This window comes from Engraulis encrasicolus, chromosome 11, assembly GCF_034702125.1.
Source record: "Engraulis encrasicolus isolate BLACKSEA-1 chromosome 11, IST_EnEncr_1.0, whole genome shotgun sequence".
NCBI lineage: Eukaryota > Metazoa > Chordata > Actinopteri > Clupeiformes > Engraulidae > Engraulis > Engraulis encrasicolus.
Window position 1 is genome coordinate 23,300,873 of NC_085867.1, and position 22,470 is coordinate 23,323,342.

The 22,470-nt window shown below is 41.7% G+C and overlaps 2 protein-coding genes across 4 annotated transcripts in view; both read right to left on the bottom strand.

Annotated features, from left to right (window-relative positions):
• Nucleotides 1-930: 930 nt before the first annotated feature.
• clic3 (chloride intracellular channel 3) lies at nucleotides 931-9,269 on the bottom strand. 2 transcript variants are annotated; one of them, XM_063211254.1, is made up of 6 exons: nucleotides 8,909-9,269; nucleotides 4,973-5,077; nucleotides 3,253-3,378; nucleotides 2,431-2,537; nucleotides 1,728-1,903; nucleotides 931-1,437 (listed from the first exon to the last, which is right to left on the bottom strand). In XM_063211254.1, the coding sequence occupies exons 1-6, from the start codon at nucleotides 8,935-8,937 to the stop codon at nucleotides 1,276-1,278; spliced, it is 705 nt and encodes a 234-aa protein (XP_063067324.1). In that variant the 5' UTR covers nucleotides 8,938-9,269; the 3' UTR covers nucleotides 931-1,275. The 2 variants fall into 2 exon arrangements, with proteins under 2 accessions (XP_063067324.1, XP_063067323.1); XM_063211253.1 differs by having other exon boundaries at nucleotides 4,973-5,082.
• Nucleotides 9,270-17,794: 8,525 nt separating this feature from the next.
• Nucleotides 17,795-22,470, bottom strand: part of LOC134458860 (calcium/calmodulin-dependent protein kinase kinase 2-like) — a 36,055-nt gene continuing 31,379 nt past the window's right edge. For both annotated transcript variants that reach the window (XM_063211256.1, XM_063211255.1), the window contains one exon: nucleotides 17,795-18,012. In XM_063211256.1, the coding sequence (XP_063067326.1) occupies nucleotides 17,940-18,012 (73 nt within the window). In that variant the 3' untranslated portion in view covers nucleotides 17,795-17,939. The remainder of the gene's footprint in view (nucleotides 18,013-22,470) is intronic.

A 22,470-nucleotide genomic window follows, 5' to 3' on the forward strand; every position in this document is an offset into this window, starting at 1 on the left:
GGTTTAAGGTCACCTACTGTATATGAAGTACAGTATAGTATACTGTAAGCATCCATGTCATATTGCAAGGAAAATACATATCCAGCAGTTGGTGGTGATTGCCTTTTTAGTGTGTAGAGTAGGCTACTGGCTGAAGTTGAACAGAGAGCCTTTTTTAAAATGTGTTTGGACTTTCAGTTTTATGTACTAAATATTGTATCTGTTGTGTACGACTAATATTGGACATGAGCCTACCTTGATGAGTGGTTCCCACAAAATCAGAGACACAGTCTCTCACATAGACAAACGACAAACACACATATGGTGTTTTAGTATTTGAAGTATGCTTTATTATTTACATGATTCATGGCATGGGGGTTGTAGAAAACCTGCTTAGAGTGTTAAGACAGATTAAGAACCATTTAGAAAAGATAATACAACTCAAAACTCTGCTATCCTGGTCTCAAAGATGCTGTTACAGGTACATATGCTTTTCCACAGTAATGTTGTGTTGAGCATGCATACAAATACACAATTAAAATTAGTTAAGTAGCCTAGTTAAATAAAGGGCTTCTCACACACAATATGGAATGATGTAAGAAAAAACCCATTGCACTATTCTCAAAATATTACAGTTTTACTTAGACAATGTACATAGTGAACATTAGAGGAACAGTCCACCCTTTTTTTATTTTCACATATTTGCAGTAGGCTATTTCCGAGCATTATTCATGAATGTGCATATCATTTTCTTCTCATTGTTTTCAGTACTTAGATTTATTGGTATCAGAATTATTAGCATAGCTTAGCATAATCACTGGACATAAGTGGGAGCAAAAGCATCAAGCCACACGTGATCACAGGGCGAGATTAAATAGCTGGTGATTTATAAGCACATTTGATGATGTTTTGTATGCTCCCATAGACTTGCATTGCTACGCTTAATTTGGCTACACTGGCAATGCAAATGAAAAATCCTATGTATTCTCATATTTTACTGGGACTTACGGTATCTATATGTGCAATTTCTTGAAATGAGGTGGACTGTTCCTTTAATTGTTAATCGAACAAGCACACTTGCCCACAAACTGCATCACAAATGGTCCTGAAAATATTTATTATTTGTATTACAATATTGTTATCATTCTTATTATAGCCATTATTTGTATTCCTGTTACTGATCAAGACCGATCAGGGGCATCGTAATTCTCATCCTCTCTAGATGTGCCATGATCTTAAGTCATTATGGACCTGAATCAAAGCCCCATTGTTGTTTTTTTCTTTCCTTCTAAGGCCTTATTTGAGGTATTTGGCTACGGAGTGGTATGCCAGCAGGATCTCCTTGTCGTTGGGGCAGGTGTGCCGGAACTCTTCTCGTTTGTAGGCCTTCTCCAGGTAGCGCGTCAGACCCACCAGTTCTGTCGGGAACTGGAAGCTTCGATACTTTTTACACACCACCTGTACCAAGAGAGTCAAAGAAAAACGGATAGTGAGTTTATATGAAAATTCTCATTCATCCACGTCAGCCTCAGTCTTCAAAAAGAAGTTGTCTACAACGACCAACTGTTAAAAAGGTTTGTAAAATCTTGAACATATTATTTGTATATATTTTATAAAGCATTAATAAAGCTTAGCTAATAATTAAACCATTTGTTATTGTTTTGTACATCATTAGGTACCGGTAATTATTTATTAACGTTTTATAATGCTTTTTATGCATCCATTATTATCAAGTGTTAGCATGCTACCTTGACTATGTGCAGCTTAGGGAGCAGGTTGCAGTCGGCCAGGCTCAGAGAGTTCCCGTCCAGGTAGTCTCGTGTGGACTCGGCTGAGTCCGGGTTCTGGTCCAGCTCGTGGGGGAGAGGGGTGAGAAGGTACTGGTCCAGCTTCATCAGGCTCTTCAGAAACTTCTTCTCCAACACTTGAGGAACAAATACAGAATGGGGGTAAAAAAAAAAAAAAAAACAATGGCAGTTTCCTATTCATTTTGAAGTGTCTCTGTTAAGAGGTCAGCATATCTGCCTCAAAAGGTTAATTTATTGACTGAACCGTTTAACCTACAAACTTGATTCAAACATTGTTAGAAAGATCTGGGATATGACTCCAGTCGGTGAAAAGGCCATGTGCCAATTCTTTTTACTTTTTTAACAACAGCGAGTTGAAAATATATAAACTGTAATGATTCATCAGTCTGCTTTCAGACCACTATATCAACTGCCATAGACAGAAGCAGAGCTTGCTTAATATGTGTGCACACATAGGGACGAGGTGGAGCTAAAGCACCTGCGCCTTTGCCCTTTTTGAAAGTTGTTTTGTTGTTGTTGTTATTTATCTCACAATGATCATCTAGAAAAGCTTGACCATTAAAAGTGTGTGATGACAATGCCTCGATACAATCCTTATATAGCCTAGTGAGGCAGTCAGAAGTTCCACATGCACCCAACTTACTGTCATTGAGGCCTGGATTTGGGTTCTTGATGTATGCAGAGAATTTATGGAAGATGTCATCTCCAGCGCCGTTGGACTCCTTGTAGCGGCAGCCCATCTTGGGGAACCTATGGCCATTCAAAGGCAAGGCAAGTTTATTTGTATAGCGCATTTCATACACAGGTGCAACTCAATGTGCTTCACCAAAAAAATGCAAAAAGGAAAGAAATTTGGGTTAAAGAAAATTAAAACATTAAGATAAAACATAAAAATAAGAATGAAAACATATAATTTAAAACTGCTTAGGGGAAAGCATCTGACAACAGCTTCGTCACAGCTATCAGTAGTTGGTGCATTTTTTTAAATCATCTGGAAGCTGGTTCCAAAGCTTTGGGAATTCAAAGTGGGGAAGACAGAGGGAGCAGAGAAAAAGGGCAAGGGGCAACATGTAACGTATGATATTGAGGAAAATCTGCTTTTGGACAGATTTACACCATGTGTTGTGTGTGTTGTGAATTAAGGATTTAGTGTGTGTGTGTGTGTGTGTGTGTGTGTGTGTGTGTGTGTGTGTGTGTGTGTGTGTGTGTGTGTGCGTGTGTGTGTGTGTGTGTGTGTGTGTGTGTGTGTGTGTGTGTGTGTGTGTGTGTGTGTGTGTGTGTGTGTGTATGTGTGTGTGTACGTGCGTGCGTGTGTGTGTGCGTCTGTATGTGCCTATGTGCATCTTCACATACTTGGGAGGTGACAGTGTGTGTGTGTGCATGTGTGTGTGTGCATGTGTGTGTGTGTGTATGCTCGCGCGCGCGTGCGTGTGTGTATGTGCCTATGTGTATCATCATCACGTACTGGGGTGGTGCCAGCTTGTCCTCTAGGAACTCCTCGATCTTGTTGGTGTCGGTGCGCACCTCTTCGCCGTAGATGAGGAACGGGGGCTGCGACCCCGGGGCCAGGTCCTTCAGCACCTCAGGGGCCCTGGGAGTAGAGAGAGGCAGTCTCATTATTATACTATCTATCAATCAATATTAATTACTGTATATAGCACATTATTATACACAATTGTCATCAAATGTGCTGAAGACTAAAGACATAGAAGAAACACTATATTGTAGAAAGTATTATATATAGTAGATAACTAACTATCACCAAAGGCAAATGAAAATAAAGCTGTTTTAATTTGTTTTTAAAACAAGACACTGTTGGGGCAGCCATTTCATCCTGTCTGTAATTACATTACATTACATTATATTACATTTAATAGACACTTCTATCCAAAGAGTCGCTCTCGTTAATATACTGCATTACATCACATTCATGACTGGATTGGCCATAAGGCATACATGGCTGAATTGGCCATAAGGCATACAGGGCCTTTGCCCGGTGGACTGTTGATGATTTTGGCCTGCTCCTCCCATCAGTGTAGTGGTATCACTCCTCATGCCGCTACAGAAGACCGTTCCGAGTCAGATTTAAATGTTCATTATGGCTGGTGTGGTCAAAAGCACATAATCTCTCTCAATGCCTGGCGGACCGGTCTGGGCTGAAAATGGCCGGTCTGATTTTGCATCCCAGTCCAGTCCTGATTACATTACATCTATCAAACACTTCTATCCAAACAAAGCAATTTGAAGTAGAGAACATAAACAGCGACATATATAATCTGGAGGGAACTAAAGCTTTCCGTTACTGTATATCTGTCAGGCCTGTTATCTCCTTTGGCAGCAGTTGATCATGACAAGGCCACAAACCACTCAAGAGATAACAAACATTTCCATCAGCTTTTCCGTGTGAATGTGTGCTAACCGGTTATTCACAAATTTGTGCAGACTGTTGAAGTCTATACCTAAATGACAATTGCACTATTTTGAACATTAAGTCCCTTTTCTGAGTTTTCTGCAATGTTTTAGGGTCCCCCTCACCATATTTCTGATGTTTGCTGCTGTCTCCGTTATTTGCCTTATATAGATTTTGTCTCAATTGCCTTTACAATGGCCGTCTATGGGCATGTCCAAATACATTCCCTAACATGCTTGAAGGTAAAATATGGCTCCTGTCATTTTTTATTTGTCATTTTGTTAATTAAAGAAAAAATGTATTTACAAAATGCTACATAAAACATGGCAGAAACCATGTTTCTCTACAGAAATTGTCATGGAATACCTGTGAATATCCCTGAACACTTGGTGAGTTGCACTGCCTTGAAAACAAAGTTAGGGTGGTTTTAAAAACATATTTAGACGGTCATTCTAAAGCCGGTTGAGACAAAATCCAAATCAGCCAAATAACAAAGACAGCAGCAAACCCGAAATAAATGGTGAGGGGACTCTAAAATATCGCAGACAACTCAGAAAGGCCTTGCTGCCTTATGTGTGTAAGTTAACTCAACTTGAGAAAGCCATGAGTTGAGTTAGGCCTTGAGATGAGTTAACTTACAAACTTAGGGCAGCAGGGCAATTTAGCAATAAGCCACGAGAGGCCGTGGGTTATGCTCGACTGATAAATGGTGAGGGGAGTGGGGCACAATGCGAAGCGGAGGGTAAACTGACCACGCCTGTCCAGTCTACTGTACCTCTTCATGTCGACGGTGGTGAGTGTGAAGTGAGCGCCCTTCAGCCACAGGATCATGAAGAGTCTTTGGCAGAACGGGCAGTTTCCAACACCCTCCCCATCATCACTAGCCTGCCAATGAAGACAAAACACACACACACACACACACACACACACACACACACATACACAGACGCACACACATACACAGACGCACACACACACACACACACACACACACACACACACACACACACATACACAGACGCACACACACACACACACACACACACACACACACACACACACACACACACACACACACACACACACACACACACACACACACATACATACACACACACATACAGTTTAGTACTTTTATTTGGATCGTCACACAGGGAAGGATTACGTGGAAGGATCCAAGCAGTATTGGAAAAATCCTGATTGATGATGTACAAATAATAAGTCCAGTAGTCTCTAGATATGACATCTCCGTCTCCAAATGGACAGGCTCCCAATTATGGCAGATATTCAGCTGTATTTGGCTAGTCGCTTTGCACTCTTTTTGCATAATCCACACAGTTGCATGACCAGTTTATGTATGTATGTCCAAGGCATCCAAACACAAGAACAACTAATTTGCAGTTATACCCAAGATTCATGATTGATTCACACACACATGCACACACATGCACACACGTACGCATGCACGCACGCACGCACGCACGCACGCACACACACACACACACACACACACACACACACACACACACACACACACACACAGACACAGACACAGACACAGACACACACACACACACACACACACACACACACACACACACACACACACACACACAGACACACACAGACACACACACACACACACACACACACACACACACACACACACACACACACACACACACACACACACACACACACACACACACACACACACACACACACATGCACAGCATAAAACATCACTTGTTCAAACTGTAGGCTCATACAGAGCCCATACAGTATCATCAAAAGAGCCAGTTTGGAATACCCTACAACAAAGGATAGGTCTTCAAGCCTTTGTGTCATTAGAACATTTTAAAGTAATACTGGGAAGTTTTTTATCACATACTTGTACTTGTTTTTAACTCATAAGTTTTAATTCATAGTTTGTCTTAATTTTACCTCTTATATGATTTATGTTGTATTGTGTATGTTGTATATATATATGATTTTATATGTGTAATAGTTTGTTTTACTCGACATCATTGTAAATGAGGGCTGGGCTCTCAATGATTCTTCGAGTTTAAATAAATGAAATGAAAAATACCAACTAGGTGCATCAACAGTCAGTCAATCCTGTGTGTCATATCATGTCAGCTGTGTGAATGATGTCAGGAGACAGTAATGTGTCACAGTCACTCACTGGAATGCAAGGAAGCATAGGCATGGCCATAAGGGGAGGGAGGAAGCATAGGCATGGCCATAAGTGGAGGGAGGAAGCATAGGCATGGCCATAAGGGGAGGGAGGTCATGAACCAACATACTCTCATATACCTCAAGACAAGTTGAGCTTCCTTACAGATGTTGTTAAACTCAACTTTAGACTTAAGTTTGACAAAAATCTTTCGTTTAAGTGGTTACTACCGTACATTATTATAGAAGTCTTGCCAAGGATCACTGAAGAAGTTGCTTGTTTGCAACTCGTAAGCCCATCGTTCACTCTAGCAGTGTGCCTTTGGAAATCCATGGCTAGATGCAGCAGTAACCACTGCATTTCAAAGTTTAACCAAATGTGTGACTAACTTCCTTGATCGAAATAGCACCTGCCCCAGTAGATATTTGAAGTGGCACCAAATGATTTTGACATCCCTGCTTTAGTTTTACATGCTGCATGTCTTCCTTTCTCTGTGCTCTTGTAGTGCACATACAGTATACTGAACAATCTGAAGCACTTTATCACTCGTCTCCAATCAAGATGTGTGGCCTGATATTACGTAAGAGTTGTTGTTCCCTCTGTGCTCTCTCCTTCCTTATATATACATGCTGGGGCCTCAGAACACTTCTTTACACTACACACTTTTATCACCTCTTGTGAAACATGAAGCAGCTGATGACACTTTAATGGATTGGTGTGGTGATGTGGAGTTTGTTTACAAGGACACACAAAGGAATGATGATGTGACGGCATGTCTCTCACCAATGTGACACATGTTAACCCTAACACAGGACCGGATTAAGTCACTGTGGTTCCCCTGGGCACTATACCTCACTGGTGCCCACTTTAATAATAATAATAATACATGAGTTTTATATAGCGCTTTTCATGATACTCAAAGTCGCTTTACAAATGAGAAAACATGTAGACAACATAGACATTCAGGGGGGAAACAACAGGACAATGAGAGACAACATAAAACAATAAAAATAATTATATAGACAAAAAATTGTTAAGTTTATGTCAAGTGGTGCCCCTCACTGGTCAAAAATGGTTGGTGCCCCTGGGCCCTGTGCCGCTGGCCCTTATGGATAATCCGGCCCTGCCCTAACCACACATCTTTTTCATCATGGATAACATACTCTGTCCTACACAATTAGTGTACAGTACACAAAAGTAAGGGTTTTTTTTGTCTAAAAGCGTTTAAAAAAATGTGCAGTTAGTACTCTGAAGTGGCTCTGAAGTGCACTGCTGACATGTAGGCTAGGCTACACCCTGTGAAAATTAAATGGTGATGGAAAATCTCTTGTTTCAACAATGCCATGTGCACATTTAGTGTTGTATTATTATTACCTCCGCCAAGGAGGTTATATTTTCAGTCGCGTTGGTTTGTCTGTCTGTCTGTCTGTCTGTCTGTCTGTCTGTTTGTTTGTCTGTCAGCAGGATAACTCAAAAAGTTATGAACAGTTTTGGCTGAACTTTGTGGAGTTGTTGGAAATGACAAAGGTTACATTGGAAGGACAAATGGTTACATTTTCATGGTGATCACGGTCCAGAACCAGGATTTAAAAAAAAAGATTCTTCACTCTTGCGGCTGAGTGGGTGAATTTTGACATTCCAGTTTCTAAACTTCTAAACAGAAAGACTTAAAAAAAAAAAAAATAGGGTGTAACAAAGTCAAATGTTCTGTCAAGCAGCTTCCTTGGCGGAGGAGTGCACTCTCTAAGTGCATTTCTAATTATTATTATTATCATTATTATTATTTTAAATCTATGTAGGATGATGCAAAGTAATACTATCACTTGAAACATCAATAAGGAAGTACTAAAATATCGGCAGGTGGTTTAACCTGTTCTTTAGGGACCTTAGAAAGCTTCTCCTAACAGACAACAGCTAAATGTACAGGGCAGCTTGAAAAACAAACTGACTATTTAACTTAACTTAACTTTTCAACTTTATTGTCTCCAAAAGGGGTGATTAGATTGCAGCAAGACATAAGCACATACTGTATAGACAGCAACAGCATATAGGCCTACCACAGGACATGGACAAAGGCAGCATTTTAACACTTAACTTATGACTGTTGCTGTGCAGGGCTCTAAATTAAGTTTTTTCATCACCAGCCAAAATGGCTAGTAGATGTTAATCTTACTGGCCAAACACACACTCACTAATGAGTCAAAGTGGCTAGTAAGTTGGTCTTTTCTACCAGCCAAACTGAAATTTCACCAGCATTTAGAGCCCTGGCAGAAATGTTATGTCATGTCAGCTGTTGAGAGGAAGAAATTGGTTGAGGAGGCTCTCAGTAGCCTCATCATGCACACTGTTCCACCAGTATCACTGTAATAGTTGCTGTAGTTTAGCACCATACTACAGCATTACACTGTGCCTTAAGTGATATATTACAACATTGGGTCGTTGGTGCCATTCTGGTAACAGCAAATGTATAACAGAGGTCACGCCTTAACAGATTAAAAAATAGCAGCTATCTGTTACATAGCACAAGTCTCTTACCTTGATGAAAAGTTCAATCTTTGGTGCATCTGCCATGGCTTGCGTCTCGTCCTACTTCGTCTCCCTCTTTCTCTCTGTCTGTCTATCTGTGTCTTCTGATGGCGGCTCCCACTTCACAGAGACCCACCAGTCACCACACAGGACAAAAAGGTCCTTCAGACTCCTTTATCCAGTACCATGCATGTACCACTAACACGCCAGAAACCTGCAGCAGGTGTAAGGAGATGGTAGCAGGCGTGTATAGGCTACACACTTCCAATCGCGTCTAATCTCTTTGATCTGATTGGTTATTTACGTTGATTCTCTTTTAGAAAAGAGTAATTAATCACAGCGTCTCAATCAGTGTTCTTCTGTCCCTCTGCGTTGAGTTCTGTTCTCTTCCCTCCTAGTGACACACCCAGCTGCTTTCGGCAGGTGGAGCAGGCCTGCACCTGGGGAAACCAGTCCAACTCGTGTAACCTTTTCACCGCGCACAAAACCCCATTCTACTCTGTCATATCACATCAGTGGTATCGGTATGCGCGTCTTTTGTGAGCTTTTAAATGGGATGCCTCCGCAGAAAGCACTGGTCATGATTAAAGACAATGCTTCATTACTGGATTCAAAATCATTAGTCATTAATGAGGGTGTTTTCCTTTTGGTTACCGTTTAGGTATACCTTGGCCCTGTAGTTGTAGTGTGTGTGTGTGTGTGTGTGTGTGTGTGTGTGTGTGTGTGTGTGTGTGTGCGTAGTGCCTTTCCACTCCTTCAAGCATTCACAGCACTTTACATTGTATGCCTCATATTCACCCATTCACACTCTCATTCACACACTGGTGGTAGTGGCTGCCACGCAGGGCGTCACTAGAGAGGGCATGGCCTGGCTACATACAACCAGATTTGATGGCCCCACACCTACCCATGTATCTACATGTGTCCGACTCCGTGTCGGACCTGCCTGGCGACTCAATCCCATCTTTCATGGCCGGATTATCCATAAGGGCCAGTGGCACAGTGCCCAGGGGCACCAACCACTTTTGACCAGTGAGGGGGCACCACAAGACACAAACTTGCACTGCTGAGGTATAGTACCAAAGGGCACCACATTGGCTTAATACAGTCCTGCATCTTTCCCTCATACCACACCGAGGGACAGAATAATGCACAGATGCTATTCAGCCTTGGTCTCCAAACAAAGGCCCACGGGCCAAATCCAGCACACGTTTGGCCTGCCATGCCACAAATGAAAACATACAGTATATATACATTTTATTATTGGTCCTTGACTGACTTATAGAATAGTTATTTCATTAGTCATGAAATGCAGAAAAGCTTTCATCTTAACTCGTGCATTGCTTGCCCTTTCCAGATCCTCTTCCCCCTCATCTAAACATGCTTAGACGAGTACATGATCTTGACAGATCTACAGCTCTCCCTTGTGGCCATTCCTCGCAGTACAGTTTTACACCAGCTCACTTCTCACTGTTAACTACAGTATTTCCCTATTGCAGTATACGGTTTTGCATACAGTTTGTCAGCCTGTAGAACCCATTTATAATCATACAACCAGGGCTCTAAATTAACTTTTTTCACCACCAGCCGAAATGGCTAGTAGATGTTAATCATAGCCAAACACACACTCACTAATGGGTCAAAGTGGCTAGTAAGTTAGTCTTTTCTACCAGCCAAACTGAAATTTCACCAGCTTTTGGCCAGTTGGCTGGTGTTAGTTTAGAGCCCTGCAAATAAGTATCCAGGTGAATGGATTTCAGTACCCTTCCCTCTCTATATTTAAAGCAAACTTTGGTGAGAAAAAAACCCCACACATCCAATTGTTCCAACCACATTCATGCATTTACCAATTTAATAAGGAGATGGGTATGTATCATGTGACCGGAGCTCTTAGGGATCAAGTAGGCCATGTGTACCACGCACTGATGAAGGCTTGATAGCCGAAACGCGTTTGCTTTTTGGACATGGTGGTAATATAAATAAATAATGAGATGCAGTTTGTGAGTGCAGATTTTTCTTCCTTAAGTTGATACATTTTATCGCGCACCCAAAGACTTTCGTTTTTCCAAGAAGTTGAGCGCGTCCTTTGCCTACACTTGGGGCCATGTGTCCTGCCAGTACAACTCAGGAACTGTATAACTAAAGTAAAATGTATACAATCTATGGTCTATGGTCCAACTCTGAAAAGGCTAGAACCCAGGGATGTCATATTTGGCCCACAAGATCATTTCAAATCAAATGTGTATTACAGTTGACCCACATACACCATAAACTTGGAAGATGAAGATACATTCTATGTATCATAGGAAAATGAGTGGGCCCATGCCAGTGAAACAGCTCACTCTCAAATGCAACAGACTATGTGCAGGCACATTTGAGCTATGATGGGAGTCCCCTGAAAAGAATAACTTAACGGTATTGCAAATGTAATTTCTAAGATTTCTTTACAAAATGAGTCATATTTCATGTGAAATGGAATAACATTACATTTATATTGGGGCCAGATAAAACGGCCCCAAGGGCCGTAAACGGCCCTCAAGACCTAGGTTCCCCACCCCTGATTTAGCATGTAATTTAGCATGTGAAATTATCATGTAACTTAGTGTGTGAAATCCCCCAAAATAGACCAAGAAGAGAGAAGAACAGCAGAGGAGGGACATGCAACTAGATAAAAGAGTCTCTGACACAAAAACAGGAGAAAGGCAACTTTTCATTTATTCAAATATTAAACAGGTTATAATATATCGTATCTTTGTGTGATTTTACCATGAGATAATTGTGGATGAGCTTCATCATGCTATAAAGTCAAATGTGATGTCTGTATAATGGCATGCAATGAAGAGGTTGCGTCTCTGTAAACCGTGTGTGTGCACTACGATGACTAATAAAACAGGTTTGGCTAAGTGATATATAAAACAGCAACATCTCCATAGCCCTTTGGATGAAACTGGGCAGAAAACCATGAACAAATAAGACTGAATTTAATTGTTTGTTTTTCCCCCTCAAAAGTACAATATTTTACAGCGATTTTGTTGTCCATCCTTTACCCGTCAATTGGAAATCATTCAAGTGATTTTTAAAAAAAAACATCCACTCAAACGTGCATATCTAAAGGAAACAGTGAATGCTACACTACCAGGGTAGATACATAATTTGACAATTTAGTGGAAAAGTGATCATATAATAATATAATATATATTGAAGCACATACATTCAGATATCGTGCATTATTTTCTCAATAACTCAAAAAGATGATTTGTGGGTAATTTAGGCCAGCTTGACTGAGGTAGTTTGAAATAAGATGTAATCCTAATATGAAAAAGTTATGCCATGAAAAATTGATCTGCCTTAGATATATTCTCGAGAGATACTGTATATATCTGAGATATCCATCCTGGTAGTTTGTGAATATTCACTGTTTAACATTGCACCTTGCTTATCTAGGGTTCTCAGCTTGCAAAAAAAAAAAAAACAGTGTCGGCAACAACATATGAGGTGACAAATTTCAAATAATCATCATAATAATTATTATACAAAAAGAAAACACAACAGACCATCAAAATCCAAAATTGCACGACAGAGTGAAATGTCTTATGCATAGTAATAAGTCTTAAAAAACACAACATACAAGTCAGTCAGAGAGATATCCAATACAGCAGTGAGGCATGCAAAAGGGGAATAAGGTGTGTGTGTGTGTGTGTGTGTGTGTGTGTGTGTGTGTGTGTGTGTGTGTGTGTGTGTGTGTGTGTGTGTGTGTGTGTGTGTGTGTGCGTGCGTGCGTGCGTGTATGCGTGGTGTTTAGGGGGTACAAGTGAGTCAGTGTGTTGGGATAGGGAAGAGTACTGGGGTTACAATATAAAAAAACAACCACTTGGGAGTCTGTCTGTGTCACTGACATCCAGACTCCCATCCGGCACCTCACTATTTACATTCAACACTTCAAGTGCTGAGAAATCCCTTACAGTATGTGGAAGCATCAACAGTGAGTGTAATATATATAATATGCCTTTTTTAAAGATTTCCTCTAACTTAAGTGGTTGCACTGTATCTATGCTATATGACTCCTAAGACTAAAACCTAAAATCTGGTAACACTTTACTGGACGCCGGTGTCATAAGCATGTCATTACAGTGTCATAATAGTGGGAGGGGCGGGGGGGGCGCTGAGCCCCCCATATTTGTACTTGCATTGCCCATGGGGACCCCGGTTCGAGTCCAAGCGGGGTTATTTCCCGATCCTCCCCTGTCTCTCTGTCCCATCCGCTTCCTGTCACCATCTTCGACTGTCCTATCAAATAAAGGCATAAAAGCCCCTAAAAATATATTTTACAAAAAAAACGGTGTCATAATACTGTACTAGTGTCATAGTGACTGTTGGCCTTCAGTGACATTCGGCCATGGCAAGGGTTGTCTTTGTCTTAAAATGTTTATGACATGGACATAATGTTTACGACTTATCTATAACTGTGTCATGACACTACTGTATTATGACACTGTAAGGACATGCTTATGACACCGGCATCAAGTAAAGTGTTACCTAAAGTCTCAACAGAGGGAGAGAGAAATGAAGACATGTACCTGTAGCACAAGGGCCCATGTTGTCATGACACACTTAACATACAGTACAACGCTGCATGTTAGCCAGATTTTGGTTCATTAATGGTTTTCCTATGTTGTTTTGTATTAGGAGTCCACATTACATGCACGTTAGCCTGTAACGACAGCCACTTGTAGTGTACCACACGTTTAACCTTTATTTTATCATGAAAATACCCATTGAGATTAAAACATCTCTTTTAGAAGAGCGTTTAGGCCAGGGGTGTCAAACTCATATTAACCGAGGGCCAAAATCAAAATCTGGATTGAAGTCGCGGGCCGAACTCAAAATGTTTTTACAAAAATTGACTAAAATTGCTCATGTTTAAATTTATGTTTGACAAAAGACCAACAACGGTCGGCGTCTGCGCCTTGAACTTGATACTCGTGTATTGCTTGGTGCGAGCACTCCCAAAAAGTAGTAATCACTCAAGATAATGGAAAAAAGGAGGCGCACACAAGACTTGTGTGAAAAAGTGTAGGCTATTGAAGCCGGAAATTCTTTAAATTTATGTTTGAACAGATTCCCATCATAGTTCAAATGTGCCTGCACATATTCTGTTGCATTTCATTGTGAGCTTCTTGAATGGCCTGGGCCCGCTAATTTTCCTGTGATATACAAATTTTCATGTTCAAATCTTAATACGCTATACAGTTGTGGTGTATGTGGGCCACCTGTAATACATATTTGAAATTATCTCGCGGGCCAAATAAAATGGCTCCGTGGGCCAAATTTGGCCCCGGGCCTGAGTTTGACATCCCTGGTTTAGGCCAAGTGGCAGCACAAGTTATGATCCAATCATTAACGTCTAACATCAGTGATGGGCAACCTGGATACAGTTTTGCAAACATCTCCAGTGCCACATACTCTAAATAACCTGGTTATCTCTAGGTCGTCCTCAGACCAGCCTTCCATCGTTGCTTCCAATCATCCCGATTCTCCATACATCTTTTCAATTCACTGGTACTCTGGATTCCTGAGTCCTTCTGAAGTATGTCCACATAAGTTAGTGTGGGACGTCCTCTTGACCGGCACCCATGCGACGGTTCCCACAGCACCAGTTTGCTGGCTGGCAGTTCTTGGTGCCTTTGGCAGTGTCCTGCAAGTCTCATTCTCCTTACAGCAATTTTCTCGCTCACCCTTGGTATTCCCTCGTACAGGATTTTGTTGGTTACATGTGCACTATCGCTGATGTTAAGCACTGCACACAGCATCCTGGTGTAGCACCCATCAAGGGATTTCTCTACGGTTGGCTGTACACCTGTACAATTCAACCAGGTGATCACCCTAGCCAGGTCATTTGGAGTATGTGGCACTGTATTGTTCACTTCTGAATCCAGATCGTCCCATCACGGCAGTACAGTGTACTGTACAAGTAGCCTTGCTGTAAACTTCCCTACTTGCTACAATTTCCGCGTTGATGATATCACAAATGCTCAAGCGGCTGCCTGGTATGGCAAAATGCTGCCTGAGACAAACATGTTACTGGACCAGTCATGCTACCCACAGGAAATAACGAAAAGGAAGTAAGGAGTCGCAGGAACTGAATGCAAAATCAAAAACTGTATTACACAGCCGAAAAAAGTAAATAAAACCGACAGACACTTGTCTGTCGGTTTTATTTACTTTTTTATTTACTTTATCGGCTTTGTTTAATACAGTTTTTGATTTTGCATTCAGCTCCTGTGTGCCACTCCTTTCTTCCTTTTCGTCATACTGCTCTTGGAATTACGCACCGAGTGATACACTCAGGATAAGACATTGGCGTGGACGCCACCCCCACCATTGCTATCCACAGGAAATAAAAATGTGCATGGGGCCACAGACCTGTATTAACCTAGACTGGCAATGGGCGGTTCTAGCCAGTGGCAGCTTTTCGGATTGACTGGGCGCAGCCATCTTTGCCTTTTTCGCGCCTTGTGGGCTCCTCCCACAGACGTAGCCCCGCCTAGTGGAGACTATCGCAGCTGTGTGCCATAGGAATGCATACGATTTCAAACGGTGATTACAACGTTATCAAAGTGGGTTTCAATCATTTTTTGTAAGATTTTGACAAGTCGTAACGTCTAAATTCTCACTCCAATAATGAAATAACCCTCACTACCTACAAACCCCCCCCCCCAAGGACGCTGAAGGTAACCTAGCAACAACACGGCACAGCACATTGCAGCTATGAAAATAACGAGCCACTTGAGAGCGAGACTTTTCTAGAACATTAATTTATACTAGAGCTAATTGTTCTAAAGACGTTACACATGGCCTGGTCCAACTTAACTAGTGAACCAGTGTTGCAAAAAAAAATATTTTTAAAAAAACCCATCGGTGCATGACGTCATTACGTAATTACGGGAGTCTCCACTAAGATGGCGGACTACGATTCTGAGGCTCTGAGAAATCCGAAAATTTCAAGGGGCATTGCCAGTCTAGGTTAATACAGGTCTGTGCATGGGGCACCCTCCTTACTTTCAAACAGGCAATATCTGAGACTACTAAAAACACGCTACCATACATCCCCCCTCATTCTACCCGTCTACATTTCTGCATTCCCTAAGATATTCTGTAGTGATGTCCTAAGATAAAGGGTGTAATTAGGAAATGTAAGGCATACATCTTTTTTTTTGTAAATCAGTCAAACCTTTTAACAATTCATTACATGATGTCATGCATAGATTGCAAAAACGTATTGGAATTCCCCTTTAGCATCAAACGGCAAACTAACTATATGTTCATCTGGTTAAAGTTTTTGCTAGATCTCACGACGACGGACTTGGAAATGTACAAAAATATACTCTTTATAGTCGGAGTTACATCAAGGAATATGCAGATCGATGGTGGTCATGCCTGAAACCAAAAACAACCCGTCGTGTGTACGGCAAATGTTAGCGCTCGACTAGGCTATCTAAAAAAAAACGCTCGGGTGGCTCGTGCGAGACACACCCCTATGTTAAAGTAAATGTGCATACACACAAGTTTGACTATTTTGGTCTTGGGGCTTCGGTATCGTAAAAACGCTGCTCAAAATTTGCCATTCAGTAAGTTTCCTCACAACTACACTATCATCATTACCTGAATTCGCTTCCTGTCAGCAGATAACAAAACACGTCTTCACTGTACAAATTTATACATTAAAAAATGAATTACTGGCCAATCTATTGCTCAGGTCCTATAAGTGTGTGTGTGCACAATAACAAGCAGTGGGTCAATTTTGATTTATCAACAAACCTTTAAAGTTTTTTGTTTTTTTCCAAAAATGTACATTATTTTACAACAACAAATAAATTGATTGGTTTCTTTCCCTTTTTGGATAAGGATTAAAAATGGACAAGCCTGATTCCCTAAACCCAGGATGTTCATGGACCGCCTAGCCTATCTAATGTTAAAGCATTATACTGCCGGGATGTCATATTTTCCCAATGCTGGAAAACCCGGCGGGAAAAGAGAAGAGACAGGAATTGGGATTTAGCGGGACAAACAGACCAGCAAAGGATGGATATGATGAATCTGGCGGGCCCAGAGAGAGGTGGGGGGGGGGGTGCTCAGAGGCCCGTGGTCGTCATAGTGGTGGTGGAATTGGTGAGAGATGGGAATGCAAGCTCCCACTCAATCAGGTCTGTACATGCATGCACAGGGCTGTAACCAGACATTTTCAAATACAGAGGTCACTGCATGCTGTACATTTAGAATGCTTCAAACTCTTCAGTTTGTTTTCATTAATCACTGCCTTGAGGATGGCATGGGGGTGGCGTATGAAGACTGAATTTATCATTGTTGTATCATTTTACATTACGGAAAAAAATACAGATGACCTCTGTGTCCTCAATGGTAGTTACGGCCATGTGCATGCATGATGAGACAGCATCCACCAGAGCTGAGAGGGACTTGGGACTTGTATTGTGCAGTGGCCTGGCTGGCCTGATGCCCTCATTTTAAATCAATTCGATCCACCCCCTACACACACACACACACACGCACACACACACACACACCTCTCGCTCCCTCGCTCTATCACACACACACACACACACACACACACACACACACACACACACACACGTGTGATTTTATCAGTCATGCTCCATTACCACATCCACAAGTCTTCCTATCTGAGGTATCTCTCGCAGCAACATGGCAGCCTTCTAACACCCTCACACCTCCCTCCCTCACACACCCATACACCCCCTCCCACACACACACACACACACACTCACACACACACACACACACACACACAGACACACACCCATACACCCCCTCCCACACACACACACACACACACTCACACACACACACACCCCTACACCCACACACATACACATACACACACACACACCCTTACACCCCCACACACACACCCCCACCACCAGGGGTGTCTTCCTTCAAGATGGAGCCACACATCGCATCGCATCACATCGCTGGCGTCGCGCGTCGCCACTGAGCCCTCTAATCAGGACAGCACTTCGTCTTCGCCCACGAAGGGCAGGTCCATACTCCGCATGCCTTCACCGCTCTCCTGTTTCCTAGGAAACCAAGACAAAAAAAATAAAAATGCTCAAGTTAAATTAAGACCATGTTCGTCCATCTGTCCGTGTTGTTTTGCCGTGTGTGTGTGTGTGTGTGTGTGTGTGTGTGTGTGTGTGTGTGTGTGTGTGTGTGTGTGTGTGTGTGTGTGTGTGTGTGTGTGTGTGTGTGTGTGTGTAGGAATGCGCCTCTCTCTCGGCAGATTCTCCTGGCTGATGGAGGTAGTTAGTCCTACTTTACTGAACACAAGAGGTGCAATGTGTTTCTTAAAGGTGCACTGTGAAATATTTTTTATATTTTTAGTATTTCATTTCTAGAATTCATAGAAGTACAGTATTCATTATGACTGGGAAAACTGCACTTTTCATACATGAACAGAGAGATCTTCTCCATGCTTAGCCATTTTGAATTTCCAGAAATAGACATTTTTAACTGCAAAACTTACTGCACTTTGTTTATACTAGTAAATATTGGTTTATTAGTTAGTATGTGAAATGATCAATGTTTGCAATAGGTAGCACAGTTTCAATGAGCAGCATAGTTGCAGTACCCATTCTACACAGTGCACCTTTAAGAGGGATGGGGATAAAGGGCAGAGTTGTCACCCTAGATAATGCTACAAGCCATGGAATGCTTAACCTCCTAAAAGCAGTAAGGATGAAGATGGAAGGAGACAGTGTCAACATTATGAAAAAACATAATATGTAGCTCTGAGATCAGCAGTCGTTCTCTGTTGGCATTTGCCTTGGATGTTGAGATTAAGGTTTGGGGAGAAGTATGGCCAATGTCAGGCTAATGGAGGCATTTGGGGTTTATTTACATATTGCTTGAAATAAAAGACCATCCCTGCCCTGCCGTGACTCAAGCGGTAGGGCACTGCACTGCTGCACGGGTGACCCAGATTCGATTGGCTGTTAGAAAAGAAAATGTACTAGCCACTTTGACCAATTACTGAGTGTGTATTTAGCTCATAAGCTTAATCTCTACTAAACATTTTGGCTGGTGATGAAAAAGGTTAATTTAGAACAGGGGTCCCCAAACATTTTTCTCTGGGGGCCACATTATCGTTCCTCACTGTGATCAGGGGCCGGGATCAATCAAGTGGGCTGTATACTAGGCCATTGCCTGTTATAGCCATAATTTCTTGCACGGCAATCGTCATTACAAGCTGGAGAAGGGCTCTGCCCGAAACGTTCGTAGGCGAATAAAGAGAAAAATCAGAAGAGTGCTGTCCTTCACTTCTTTCATTCATAATTTCTAGCACAAAATAGTTAATCATTACAAGTGCATTGCAAAAGAAGTGTGTTTTTCAATTTGAAATACCACATATTCCTTTTAATTTCCATTAACCATGTAAAAATAGCAAGGAAAGGTTAGGTTGACAGTTTAAAAGTGATACAATAGAAATGGTAAGCCTGTTAATATTACAGTGAGATGAGAAACTATCAAACAAGAAACTTAGTCTTAGTCTAGAATGTTAGTGAAAATTAAACTGTTGGAAATACAGTCCCAGGAAAAAGTTTGTACACCCTTTGAAATTTCTTACATTTCTGTCAAAATTTATCATAAAACATGGTCTGATCTTCCCGGAAGTCTCAAGAAGGAACAATCAGAGTCTGCTTTAATTAATTCAACCCAAACATTTACATGTTATCATATTTTTATTGGTCATAAGGCCATGACATTCACAGGAGAGCAGGGCATAAGTAAGTACACCCTTGCGTTAAGTAGGTTTTAACCCTCAGTTAGTTGCAATATCATCAACCAGACTTGTCCTGTAGTTGCAGATCAGATTAACAAAACAATCTGGATGTATCTGGTCTCCCTCTTCTTTAGAGAACTGCCTCTCGTCAGCAAGGTTTGTGGGATGTCTGGAGTGCATAGCTTTCTTGACTTCATGCCATATAATCTCAATTGTTTTTTGTCAGGGCTTTGACTGGGCTATTTCAGAATGTGTATTTCATTATTATAAAGCCATTCTAAAGTTGATTTGCTTCTAAAGTATGGGTTGTTGTCACATTTCAGGACCCATACTCTTGTGTGCTTCAACTGTGTGACAGACTTCCTCACGTTTTTTCTGTTAAATATCACAATAAACTTGAGTTCATTATTCCATTGATAATAGCAAACTGTCAAGGGCCTGAGGCAGCAAGGTAGCCGCATATAATGATGCTCCCGCCACCATACTCATACAAGAATAGCTAGAAATGGTAGGCTATTCATTCTGCCAATCTAAAATTAATGGGGTTTCTGTCCAAAAAAATATTGCTGCACCTTTGAGGTTTGCGAAAAAGCATTTATATGCTTCATAGAATTACTGCAAAATATTCTGTAGACCAACGTTGAAACCAAAGTTGAATTGTTCAGGGGAACACACAATGTCATGTTTGGAGGAGAACTGGAGAACCACACCTTCAACAAAACATCATCTCCACCTTTGAGTATGGTGGCGGGAGCATCATTATATGCGGTTACCTTGCTGCCTCAGGCCCTTTTGAGTTTGCTATTATCAGTGGAACAATGAACTTAGAAGTTTATCGAGATATTTTACAGAAAACAGTGAGGTAGTCTGTCACACAGTTGAAGCACACAAGAGTATGGGTCCTGAAATGTGACAACAACCCATACTTTAGAAGCAAATCGACTTTAGAATGGCTTCATAATAATGAAATACACATTCTGAAATAGCCCAGTCAAAGCCCTGACAAAAAACAATTGAGATTATATGGTATGAAGTCAAGAAAGCTATGCACTCCAGACATCCCACAAACCTTGCTGACGAGAGGCAGTTTTCTAAAGAAGAGGGAGACCAGATACATCCAGATTGTTTTGTTAATCTGATCTGCAACGACAGGAAACATCTGGTTGAGGTTATTGTGACTAACTTAGGGTTAAAACCTATTGAATGCAAGGGTGTACTTACTTGTGCCTTGCTGTCCTGTGAATGTTTACATCTTATGGACAATGAAAATATGAAAACTTGTAAATGTTTGGCTTGAATTAGTTAAAGCAGACTCTGGTTGTTCCTTCTTATGATTTCCAGGAAGATCAGACCATGTTTTATGACCAATTTTGACAGAAAGGTGAGAAATTTCAAAGGGTGTACAAACTTTTTCCTGGGACTGTATATTTTATCTTTTTTTTCTGTGAGGATTGCTTCTTTGGGCCAGTTCAAATGGTGAGATGCAGATAGGTGGAGGGCCGGTCAAAGGGGCCTGGCGGGCCGCATCCGGCCCCCGGGCCTTAGTTTGGGGACCCCTGATTTAGAACCTTGAAGGGTAGTGTGCACAATGCGACTGCCATGCTGAAATTGGCCAGAATTCCCCTTTCAGAACTAGTTATCAGTAGCCTGGGAAATCCTATGCTGCTTTGCACAAATGGTTTCGACCTGAAAGACAGCATGGAATCTATCCCTCAGCGAGGGTTCCTGATCATGGTCTCCAATCAGAGAGCAGGGAGGCGTGGAAAGGCGATGACTGCAGCTTGTTTGAATAGTTACAACCGACATGATTGGCTATGCTACATTTGGCAAATGATACACTTTAATAACTCCCAATAAACAGCCGTCGTCGATCGTAAACAACACACACTCTACGGGATTCAGAGTAGGCAGGTCTCCAGACCTTATCTGACTTGTGATTAGGTCTGGTGGTAACAGGGTATACAGTATGTAGACAGGCATCCTGAAAAAACGTCTTACAGTACCACGTGCAGAACTATTGGCATGCTTTCAGAGTACACAAACAAACAAACTAGACTACCTTTGTGGCATTCGTCATAAATGCAGTGCACACACAAATATCTAATGCAATCCAATGCAAAACTCCAATGCATTCAGCACTTCATTTGACTTGACAGAGTTGTCACGCTGCCAGAGGGGTCAGGGCTGAAGTGGGTTGCCCTTTGTGTCACAAGACAGCGTTCATGTCCCTCACACATACGCACACATACATAAGTACATATCCACTTGCACGCTTGAACACACACGCACACACAGACACATGCAGGCTTCCACACTGGTTTCATTAAAACGCGTGCAGGGAGAAAAAACATGGAGGTGGAACAGTCAAATGCACAAACTGGACTGAATGGTTTCTCCAAGGCAGATGGATGCAACGCAGTCCTTACTTTACTGATTTCCAGACGCTCGTCAAAGTAGAGAGGCCGAATGTAACCTGGAATCTTTCGTGAGCAGAGGAGCGCTTCTGTAGACCATTCCTGTTGAATTTCTTTGTAGAAAAGCCGCAATCTAGACACTGAAGAAGGCTTAGGCCGAAACTTCTGGCTGTCATGCTAAACCACTAAAAGATAGCACAAGAATCACCCTCGAGAGTGCGGCTCTTCTAAAAAGAAATGTACGTATCTGTTCGCTCATACCCGAAGACCTTGTAAAGAACAGCTCGGAGTTGAGTGCTCTTTCTGAAAAAAGACCATTCCAAACCACAGCCTTGGACGCA